Source organism: Musca autumnalis, unplaced genomic scaffold (assembly GCF_047663935.1).
Source record: "Musca autumnalis isolate F117 unplaced genomic scaffold, ASM4766393v1 scaffold_2, whole genome shotgun sequence".
Taxonomy (NCBI): Eukaryota; Metazoa; Arthropoda; class Insecta; order Diptera; family Muscidae; genus Musca; species Musca autumnalis.
Window position 1 is genome coordinate 69,371,069 of NW_027411755.1, and position 12,607 is coordinate 69,383,675.

At 35.1% G+C, this 12,607-nt stretch overlaps 1 protein-coding gene across 1 annotated transcript in view; it reads left to right on the forward strand.

The window, feature by feature from the left end:
* The first annotated feature begins 5,098 nt into the window (after positions 1 to 5,098).
* Positions 5,099 to 12,607, forward strand: part of Gart (trifunctional purine biosynthetic protein adenosine-3 Gart) — a 57,724-nt gene continuing 50,215 nt past the window's right edge. Inside the window, exon 1 of the mRNA XM_073967873.1 lies at positions 5,099 to 5,829. Within this exon, the coding sequence (XP_073823974.1) occupies positions 5,650 to 5,829 (180 nt within the window). The 5' untranslated portion in view covers positions 5,099 to 5,649. The remainder of the gene's footprint in view (positions 5,830 to 12,607) is intronic.

Below are 12,607 nucleotides of genomic sequence, written 5' to 3' on the forward strand. Positions count from 1 at the left end.
TATCGTAGACTAAATACAAGACTGTATCCATTTCGGTTGGATAATAACACTTAAACCATCAAAATACAGAAGATCGGGAGGGATTTATACAACCTTCAAAACACTAAAAATCGGGAGACACGCTGCTATGGGCACTATATGAAAACGTGGACTTATTGTAGCTCTGTTCCTTTAAGTGCAAGAATCTTCAAGTTTTTACTCGAAAAGCGTTCCTTTGCTTCAGACACCATACAATTCATATGGGAGCAGTTTACAACGTTTACTACTTTTGCCGGTTTTACCATTTTCAAAAGTAAAGGAACAGACCATGTGATAATTATTTTCTGGAATATTTTATATCACCACCGAAATCTAATTACTAAATTTCAGTTATTGCAATTGAATAAATTGCCCAGAACTTTTACAATACTGAAAATCGAGAAGGCGTGGATCTATACCGACAAATTTCTGGTGGAAAGTTTTATACCACGAAAGAAGACTTAATGCCAAATTTTAGTCGCTGCGGTGGGATATTGAGGCCACAAACTTCAAAATACCAAAAATCAAGAGGTACCCTTGAATGCTTAGCATAATTGAAATTGAAAATCGTATCGAGCTGGAACGTCTTGGCCAGGAGGTCAATCTTTCGCCATACATTCGAATTGGTGAACATGGCATACTGTACGTTAGTCAAGTCAAGTGCATAACTATGGTTGTGAGGATGAACTTTCTGTCACATTTTGATCGCTTGTTTCTACGGGACTTGAACTTGTTGTCCCTGAATTTCACGTACGACTGGCGTCCACGCATATAATTGATTATCCAACGTTTCAAACTCGGCCGGAGGGTTGTCTGCTCAATGTTCTTAAACAGCTTGGAGTGCTTGATCGTATCAAAGTCCTTTTATAAGTTAAGCACCACTAACACTGTCCTCTCGCTAGGCTTGCTGTGGTTGAGTCCTTGACTAATATGTGTGGAGGTGGTGTGCAACGCTTTTGTCGTGCTGTGTTGCTTACGGAACCCATGCTAATGATCGGCAACTGGATGGCAATTTCTGACGCTACGGGCGATAAAAGCGAAATCGGTTTGCATCTGTCATCCTTGCCAGGCTTCTGTAGAGCGAACATACTGCCATTTGTCAGACTTCGGAACGATGTAGGTGGCTAGCGATAGGCTGAGAACTTTGGTGAGATACCCTATTCCCGGCTCATCCAGTTTCTATCTGGGCTGTTATTATAACTATTTCATACTGTAAACAAAATACTTTGTTATTTGAATTAATTTTATGTCATAGCTTGCCATGAGTTAATAGTTTTTGTACACATAGAAAATTTGTATTTTTTATTAGTTCGTTCAAATAAATCCAAAGAAAATATAAACTTTTTTTAACTGGTTATGGACCCAGTTTGAGAAAAAAATAAAGGATTGTTTTTCAAAAGGATATTTATGTGAAGTCCTGTGAATAATAAAAATAATATTTATTGCGGCGCCGTAGAAAATAAAATATCAAGAGGAATTAATTGTGAGAGACACCTGGAAGAACCAATAATTTATATTGCCTGGAAATTGAGCTGGAAACAAAAATTGAAGATTTCAAGATTGAAAAATTACATGGAGCTGAGAATTGGTCTTCTTGGACGTTCCAGATATGTATTATTTTGAAGTCAATGGATCTCTTCAAGGTTGTAGATTGAATTTTAAAAAATTGACGAGCCGTGTTATGCTAGAACAAGCTCGTCTGAATCGTGACAAAATAGAGTCGAATGCAGAGAAGTAAAGAAGCAAAACCAACGTAAGCAAAAGGAAAACAAACAGCCTGGTAAATGTTTTAAATGTCATCAAGAGGGACATTGGAAAAAAGATTGTCCATTGTGGAAGAAATGTGAAAACAGGAAGCCAAACAGCAATTTTAAATCTAATGCGTTCATGAGTGAGGGTAAAAGTGTTGTAAACGCCTATGTGAAATGGATTGTCGATTCTGGGCCTTGGATCATATGACATAAAATCGGGAATGGTTTTCAATTTACCAAAATTTTCAGAGCCTTCAAACATAAAAATTGGAGATGGTTCAATATTGAATGCTGTAGCTGAGGGGAACATGGACATTTTTTCAAGCAAAAATTCCTTGAAAATGCTTTGTACGTTCCAAATCTGAAAGTAAATTTATTTTCGGCGACAACAGCAATGGATAAAGGATACAAGATGGAGTCAAATAAAGAAGTTTGCAAATTTATTAGAGAGGCATTGGCTTAACGCAGTGGTAACCTGTTCGAGCTGAATGTCAAGTTAATACAAGACACGGATAATAATTTTATGGCAGATTCTAAAAACAAATTAAAATCAAGGAGCCAATAAAAGCATCAAAACAATATATGTATTGTTAATGAGTTGTTAAATACAAGTAATATTAATTATTCTGATGTACCAAATGAGATATGTGAAGGATGTTGCTTGGGTAAACAACATCAACTACAATTTTACACAAATTTTTTCCCTGGAGAAACTATTATTGCCGATATATGTGGTCCTATGGAACAAGGTAGATCCAGATATTTCTTACTATTGAAGGATGATTTTTCTCGTCAAAAATGGGTATATTTCCTCAAAAATAAATCTGAAGTTTCGGAATACCTAAAGGATTTTCTCAACATGGTCGGAAATCAGAAAATTACTATAAGAAAGTTTAGAACAGACAATGGAACAGAATTCGTTAACAGAAATGTTCAGATGATATTCAAGAAATATGGCATAGAACACCAAAAATAAATTCCTTATACACCTGAACAAAATGGATCTGCGGAAAGGTAATTCGAACTGTTGTTGAGTTGGCAAGAACTTTACTACAAGCTAAACAATTGAATAAAGTCCTTTGGGTCGAAGCTGTTCATCATGTGGTTTATGTCTTAAACAGAACTGGACCAAGCGCAGTGAAGAATAAATCACCATGTGAATTGTGGAACAAAAGTAAGCCAAATGTAGCCATTCGGGATCTTAAGGTATTTGGAACTGAAATTTTTGTCCATATTCCGAAACAAACAAGAAAGAAATGGGATGCAAAGTACAAGAAAGGAATATTTGTTGGATACGATGACAACGTTAAAGGTGTACGTGTTTATTTTGCAAATGAAAGGAATGTTGCAGTTTATAGAGATGTTATTTTCTGCAATGAGTTGAACGTAGTAAAGAGAGAGGAAGACAATGAAAATGCTGATGTGGTAAAAATATCATTTAAAAAATCTCAAGATTGCAGCACAATAAGAGCAAACCAGAATGATATTTCCCCAGAATCTAATATTCAAGAAAGGCAAGATAATCAAGATGAAATTGAATATTTTCCAGAGAATGTTGTTCAAGGGACAGAATGTTTGGATAATATTAGCGGAAGCAGATCAATAGAGTCTGAGTTGGTTTCCAATAATTCAGAATTGTCTTCATCATTGGAAATAGTAAAAAATAGTAGTGAAGTCTCCAGAGATGAGCGCACAAGATATAATTTGTGGCAGAACCCAAGGAAGTAAATAAATATTGATGAACTTTTCTTATCCGTAATGGAGGGAAGAGAACCAAGGACTTATGAAGATGCTTTAAAATCAGATGAAGCAAATAAATGGAAGGATGCCTTGAATGAAGAATACACATCGTTGGTCTAAAATAACACATGGGTTCTTTGTGATTTACCTCCCAATAGAAAATTAATAGATTGTCGTTGGGTTTATACAATCAAGACAAATTCAGATGCTTCTAATCACCGCTACAAAGCTCGACTGATGACAAGGGGATTTACCCAACAGTATGGTTTTGACTATGAAGAAACTTTTAGTCCCGTGGAAAAGTATGACTCAATAAGAATGCTATTATCTACAGCAGTTGCTGAAGGATTGTCAGTAAAACAATTTGACATAAAGACAGCTTTCTTGTACGGTGAACTCCAAGAAGAAATTTTTATGAGCCAGCCACCTGGGTACGAAAAGGACAACAATAAAGTTTGTATGCTGAAACGCAGTTTATATGGATTCAAACAAGCTCCGAGGTGTTTCAATGAAAAGTTTTTAAATATAATGGACAAATTCAATAAATTCATGTTTATATTATAGCCTTTTGCAGGGTTAACCTTCATAATAGGGATTTATTTGACGTATACGCAAAGGTATTCCACTATTTACTCGATCTTACCTAGTAGTCCATAGCAAATAAATTCCAAAAAGGATGTTATTCAGGAATTGGAACAATAAAGGTTGGTGTTAAGTGCTGTGGCTGTGTCACTGGCTGCGTTAACGTTGCATGATGCAACATAGTCTCTGTCGCATGGACGAGTCCAGAACAACCCCTACTCCCGACATCTATTGCATTTCACCGAAGTTTGAATCTGCTGGATGCGGATGTGACAAACTAAGCACATCAAAATTGGTCCTGGGTTTTCCTCCATCCCGGCACGCACCTCAAGAACACGAATCAGGCTTTCCGAGATATGCTGATCCCAACACAGAAAAACGATACACATATGGGCAGTTCCCGTACTTTATAAAGTGGTAAAAGTCGAAAACGATTTTCATATAAATTTTGTGTACGGGAACGCAAAATGTGTAAAAGTCGTAAAAATTATAAAAAACTTTTTAGTTCTGGAACAGAGCTATACAAACATGTGTACCCTGAGGTGGCAGGAACACGGGTGTTGTGTGGTTCCGGATCAATACGGTATCGTTGGACTGCGCTATAATTTTATCGACGAGGTAAAATGGCGTATGCATTTGAGCTTTTTCCCGGGTTAACCTTCTTTATGAGGATTTATTTGACGTATACATTATGGTAGTAGCATTTGAAATCCAGTGGATATTTAAATCCGATTATACGCAAACGCACTATAAGTGCTAAAATTTCAAAATATTTGACCACCATTGCAAATTTCTTTCTAGAGCGCATCCGTAAGGACTTAAGATGACTTCCAACGGACGCCAACCAACTGTTAATAGTGAACTCTCTGAACACCGTGCATTTACAGACGGTCTCCAATGCCATAAAGTAAGCGACTTCTTCCAAGGCAAACATATTCCATACAACGCAAATGATACTACCATATGGCCAACAATTTTGTTCGCAACTGTACGTTTTCCTTATTATCAGTAGCTGTTGGTGCTGCTGTTGTTATACGAGGAGTACAGTTGTTGTTGACAACATTTGTATTTGAACGATCACTTAACAGCAGCATTTCGAGTCTGTGTAACTTAAAATGTTATTTTCAGTATTTGTCTCCACAATCGGTGGGTTGCGCTCGATCGTCAATCAACCGTGGGCATATTGATTTCTATAGGAAAGCTGTCTGTCTGTCCGGAATTCTTAACAGAACTGCTACTACAGATTTGCCTGGTTAATTGACTCCCTTAGAATTGAATAAAATTTAGTAGAAATTTGAGCATTGCTCAAACCGGTACTCTCGTGCGCTAAAAATCTTTTGGAAACCGTTCCCTCTGCGACAAGATAAAACGTGTGTATCTTGCGGCGAGACTGTGTAACATAAGCACGTGGGTTTTTTGATGTTTTAGAAGCCGGTTGGTTATTTCGTAGTGACAAAATAGAAAAACTAAGTGTATTTTTTACATACGAAAAATCGTTATTGATCTCGGAAAAATCCATAAATTTCCATAAAGAAAAAAATATTTGAAATCAAAGAAAATGCCTGCTGTAGGTAAACAAGTTTTGGTCATAGGCAGTGGTGGTCGGGAACATGCCATTTGCTGGAAATTATCCCAAAGTCCATTGGTTTCGAAGATCTATGCCTTGCCCGGTAGTTTTGGCATTGATAGCTTGGATATTTGTCAAAATCTAGAGGGTGTTGATGCCAAAGATTTTAAGGTAAGTTCAAAATTACGTTAATTATGAAAGAAGTCGTCGGTGAACTTCTTCATTATTTATTATTTGTTTTTATGTGAGACCATGCTGTGCCCACTGACTGGCTGTCTGCTGTCTGGTGGCTCTCTCCACTGAAAAAAGAACCGGTTTTTTGTTGTATTCTTATTTATATGATTTTTGTTGTTGGATAAAAATGTGTCGCAGAACGTTATGAGAACACATTACGTACCGGTCTCATTCAATAACAAAAAATTGCCAATATGTGGGCAATGGCATATTTTGTTGTTGTTTAGTATGTCGGACTGTTAGCTACAATGCCCAATTTTGAAGGTCGTCTTAATGGATTTAATAATACATTTTTTTGTAAATCTTTTATGGAGTATGTATTTAAGTAATTTGTGTCTTTATGATGGTAAATAATCTTAATAACATTATTAAAGGTTACTTTAGCGAATTAAGAATCAATAAGAAGTTAATGTAAGGGATGGCCTTTAAAATTATTAATTACTTTATTTGTGATATGAGGACTTTGGTTGTGATTTACACACTTAGGGGGTCCATAATATTCCGAAATGGAAGGAATCAAAATCGAAAAAAAAACAATGTCCACAGTCCATAGCAAACCAAAATATGAAAGTTCGAACAGAATTTGGTACTACTTTGGACCAATTTCGGACGCTGGTTCTGATGTTTTTGCCAAATCCTACCCGAACTCTAAAAGAAATTTGTAATGGTATTTGGGGTTTCTTCTGAAGTAACGTCGTACAAAATTATAAATGATTATGCCAAGTATATCCGAAACTACTAGTTACGGGGGTTGGAATGGCGATCAGCCCAAATTATTCACGACTCCGAAGATACATTCTTATACCACTCAAAATGAAAAAAAATATATATGTATTTAAAAATTCCCTATACCTATATTAGAACATGTGTATCTGTTAATCTGTTGTGTTTTTCTAAGGTGTTATTTAGAAACGATGTCAGTCAAATGTACATCTTCCAAATAGTTTCTGTTGTATCTTAAATATGAAAAATAGCACAGTATTTGTACTCAAATAACTAAAAATTAATTCAACAATTGCTTTTTAATGGTTAAGCTAGCAAAAGTGCAAACTGTCTAAACTTTCTTTGTCATAGAAAAAGTACGGGAACACTAAAATGGCAAAAATTGCAAACAATCTGACCGAAATGTCAAAATCAACGTATCAGCCAATCAGATGCCAGCAAATAAGCTACTTGTTTCTACTCACCCAAATTTGTGTAATAACAAGTAAAAAAGCATCAGTTGGCTTTGCCGACAGAGATATACCCTCAGCCTGTATACGTGTATGTATGTGTTTAGGGATTTTTATAAATTTTGGGAATTTGAACCGACAAAAATGTTCATTAGGATTAGGGATCAAAAGTTTTGCGGAGGAGATACTAAAAGGAATGGATCTACATTGACCATTATGGAAGTGGATCTTCAGCCACTACATATGGAGCAATATGTGGTTTTTACACACTTCGGGATGTTTACTCAAGAAGTATGGACTTGCCCCTGAAAAAAAACGTTTACCATCGTAATTGAGGCAGAGAATGCAAGTTGCTTCAACAAAAATCAAAGTGATTCGATAGCAGGTTTTAAAGTGAACTTATCCGAAATTTTGTGTGGGAGGTACCGGATGGATTGGACAAATATAGTCCATATTTGAACCTGTAATATATCTAGTAGATATATTAGGATGTGTAAAGTATAGACCAATTCGGCCACTATCTTTAAGAGTTACCGTATGAACAAATTTTCCGAACATTTTTGAACTTTTGTGGGGGAGGTACATGAAGAAGTGGACCGATATGGCTTATCTTCAAACTTAGACTATGTTTGGCAGATCCGTTCTAGAGTTATTTTGCGCTCCAACCACCTCACACGGTGTCATAGGGGTTTTTTTTACAACTTTCAGGTTATTTTCTCAGGAAGTATGGACTTGCCCCTAATGAAACTTGTACCGTCGTATGGAGGGCAGTGAATACAAGTTGGTAAAACAAAAATCATAGTGATTCGAGAGGTGGCCCTAAACTGAACTTTTCCGAAATTTTGCGTGGGAGGTACTCGAAGGAGTGGATCGATTGAGGCCATATTGGAACCTTATCTTCCTCTTGTAGAATGTTTACGATATACAAAGCATGGACCAAATCGCTTACTCCCTTCAAGAGTTATCGTGCGGACAATTTTTCCGAACATTTTTGAACTTTTGTGGGGGAGGTACCTGAAGGAGTGGAGCGATATGGCCCATCTTCGAACTTAAATCAAATCTGGACAAAATATTTCGATACCCAAAATTTGAACCGAATCTATTGATCCGTTCGAGAGTTATCGTGCGCACCAGCCAGACAGACAGACGGACGGACATTGCTAGATCTACTCAAAATTGTCTGAAACGGATATCGTACAAACATACTTGGAGTCTAAAACCATTATTTCGATGAGGCACATTTTTGGCCGTATCAAAGTGTAAATACCCTCTTTAGCCTAAAGGCTGAGGGTATAAAAAATAGCAGAAGAGCCGCCATTTTGTTTGGAATACGGGAACCATTTTCTAGCACAAAATTGGAGAAACAGTACTACTTTGCAGGTTCTGTAACATTACTAAAATCTCATTGTGTTTTCGCTATTCTGTAAATATTAATAAAATATATTTTCGTGTCACTACTAACTGCATCAAGCTCGTATCTTAATACCGAGCAATGATAGGTCTGTCTGGTTACTTTCCCTGCAAGAATTGTCCAGCAAGAACTTTCTCAGAGAGTAAGGAGTTTTTATTCTATTTTGCTAGAAACATGGTTTAATAAGAAAGGTTAGCCAAAGCTTTATGTCAATTTAAATTTTTTCATTCGAGTATGCCTAAAACTTCAAAACAATATAAGCAAACTGTGTATGTGTGTGTGGTGTTTGAATAATATGCCAAACAATTTTAAAAATAATCGAATTCAATGATTTTTAAAATTGCTTTTAAACCATTTGTATGTCCGTGTTTACACACACGGGAAAGTAAATTCAGTTTTTAGGCAATAGGGGGTAGGAAAGAGTATTGAGGAGCTCTTTCCTCTCCGCTCTCTCCCAAAAACTCAATTTACTTTCCCGAGAAATTTGTGTGTCTAAACACAGACTAAGGAAGGAATTGGTGAGATTTGCATTGAAACAATCAGTTTATCATATTATTATGTGGAGAAAACTTAACTCTTAATTCATTTTTCGCGTTTTTTATAAAATGCTCAAAAATGCATTGTAAACACACCCACTTGTTGCTTTTATTTTGAAGTTTTAGGAATTCAAGAAAAAGAAGGGTTCTATAGATTTTTTTCATATAAATCTACCTCTTTACTTATACCATGCTAGAAAATTTTAAAAAGTCAACAGACACCTTCCCAGCAAAAACCAGCAAGCAATCAGCTGACTTGTCAAAACAACAATTTGTCCGCCAATAAAGGAATAAAGGAAGCAAAAGGTTTGTATCATGGTATAAGTAAAGATGTAGATTTAAATGAAAAAAATCTATAGAACCCTTGTTTTTCCTGAATTCCTAAAACTTCAAAATTAAGCAACAAGTGGGTTTGTTTACAACACCAATTTTGAGCATTTTATAAAAATCGCGAAAAATGAATGAAGGACAAATATTTCTCCGCATAATCAAGTTGTGGATATGATAAAATGTTTGTTTCAATGATAACCTGACGAATTATATCCATACAAATGTTCCAAAAATAATTTTTAAAAATCATTGAATTCGATTGTTTTTAAAATTGTTTGACATATTATTCAAACACCACACACACATACACAGTTTGTGTAAATTAACTTCACTACTATTTGTTTAATTAAAAAAAATATTTTTTTATTTTTTTATACGGAGCGACCTCCGTGTTTATTGATTAAGTAGCAAAGTAGAACTGACTTAAAATTAAATACAATTTTATGAATTCTTACAACTATGCACTAGTCAGTCATATCACCTGATCTTCTTCACCTGATCTTTGTTGCATTATGGGAACGGAAGTTCCAAAAGCTAAAATATTGCAAACCTATAGTCATCAACTTTATTAATTTTTAATTCTGTTACGAAATTTGTAGCATTATGGGAACGGAAGTTCCACCTGCCAAAATGTTGCAGACATATCGTCAGCAACTTTATAATTTTAAATTCTGTTTTACATTGTTTGTTATTATTTGGTATAGTTTTGCAACTATGAATGTGTTAGGTGTTAACTCCTCCCCTCTTAAGTACAATTGTCCCCAATTGTTTTCATTTTTAGAAATAAGGTATGTTGTTTATTCGAACAATTGGTGAAATGTTATTTGCAGGTTGCACATATGTTCCTGTTCCTAATTCTGAGGGGGAATATGATTGTCCCATACTTGTTTTGTGAGAGATTTTATAAAGGTGAATGATCAAGGAACCAATGGTAGCAAGGAGTACTAAATAGATCAAGGTCGACACGCCATTGACGATAGTTCCCACTCTTAATGCTCTAATTTTATGGGTGTTATCCAGGTGTGCTTCTCTTAAGCTTTCAATGGTCAGGATGTCTTCTAGGTTCTTTTCCGATGGTGTAGGTTGCAATACAGAGGGAACAGTTTTTATTTGTGGGGCTTCCAGGTTGCGGTAAATTTTGTTCTGTGCCATTATTGTAGAATTCGAAAATTTTATCAGAAACGTGCCAGATAAATGATGTGCAACTTCATCGATAAGTATGGTACCATTGTAATCATTAAGCAGGATTACCCCGGGGAATATATATTCAATTAACGGGATATGCTGACTGTTTGTGTAAGTGCAGTATGAAGATTGGCTTTTAACAATATTGGTTATACATGTGTTATTCCTTAAGTCTATTAATTGGTTGTTGTTACAAATTTGGACAAGGTTATATTTCGAACAATTACTCTTAATTCCATATATTTCATTTGAGTTCTTTACAATGTTATTATAAGATAATTTCACAATTTTTTTGTTTTTCTTAACAGGGTACAATAGCAGATTTTGATATATTTCTTCTTTGGTCATTGGGATTTTGATTACATATAATATAATTGCGTTTCGATACAAGACGTTTACGGTGGCATATTCTATAGCCTCTTCGTTTGTCGCAAATGGCATTTTTTCTGTTCTCAATTTTTCCAAAGCTAATTTAATTTCTAGTTTATCCAAAATTATAGAGTTTATTATTCCGCTCTTTGCCCATTGAATGGCGTAATGTATATTAGTTAATTGTTCTTTTATGAGTCTGATGCGATTTTGTAAAGTTAAAGCTATTTCACTATTGAAGTAATTGTTCTTGCCTATGGCATTGGAAACCTCATTAATTATTTTTGTTACATTATTCAATCTGTCATTTAACATTTGGTTAATGACGACCTGTTTGTTATTATTTTCATTTAGCTCATTTAGATTAAATTCTATCATTTCGAAGTCATCATGGTCTGGACTGCCAGCGATGTACTTCCAAGCGGTTCCAATTATGTTAAATGATCTTTTATTTCTTTTATAACTACTGTTTTCATTATTAATATCCTTATTTTCATAGTTATCATTCATATTATTATTATACTGAGGAACAATATTTTGAATTAAGTCCAAAGCTTGAATAATTTCTTCATTTAGGATGGGATAAAAGGGATTGGTTTTTGGGATGTGCCGTTCAACAAATATTTTGGTATCTGTAACAAAAGCCTCATATTTTTTTATGTCTATTGGATGGATTATTCTGAAGATTCCGTCTTGAATTTTACTTTGCCCATTATTAATTATTATAATATGAGCAGATGTATAATCAATAATTTGAAATTCCGCTTTTGAGAATATTATAATCGATCTGAAAAAGAGAAACATGAACAAATTTTATTTTTTTATAAGGCTTTTATGAACAGTCCTTCCAGACCTGGTTTTAACAGTAGAGTTTTGATTGCTAGCTACTATTTCCTTTTTGTACCTTGGAGTAAGTTTATTTCCGCGTCTTTTATTAATTTTGACATAAATGATATCACCTTCTGAATAAGTTTTCGGCGGTTCTTTTTCTTTGTTATGGTAACTGAGATCAGACACTTGCTTGTCCTGTAACTTGCGTATTGTCTCGTTACGGGAATTTTCAAGCATCTCTGGATCACTACTCACATTGCGACCAAATAAAATGTCAACGGGTTTACTATTTGTTGTCGAATGAACTGACAAATTATACTCTTTGACTGACCTCTCTAATAATTCCTCAAAGGTACGGTGAGCTTTTTCCGCCTTGAGACATCTCATGATCTCTTGAAGTGTCGAGTGGAAACGTTCCACTTGTCCGTTCGAACAACTTGTATAAGGTGGCGTACGATACACTTGGATGCCGAATTCATTTTCTATCATATGATTGATGGAAACTGAATTAAAAGATTTTTCATTATCAAACACTATTGATTCAGGAATAAGGAAGAAAAGAATGTCTTTCAACGGTTGCTTAATATCTTCAGCAGCCCTTGACTTTATTACCTTTGCTACTGCGAATTTAGAAAATTTATCAACGGCTGTCAGAACGGAATGTTTGTCTGTAATAAAGATATCAAGGTGGACAATTTGTCCAGGAAATTTCGGAATGGGAGTTGGTTGAATTTCCGGCTTAGCGGGATGGCGATCATATTTATTTTCTTTGCAAACCACACAATTCTTTACTACTTTAGCTATTTTATTTTTCATGGATGGAAAGTAGTATTTTCCGATTATTTGAATTTTGTTTTCACGAGCATTTCTATGTGCTCGAT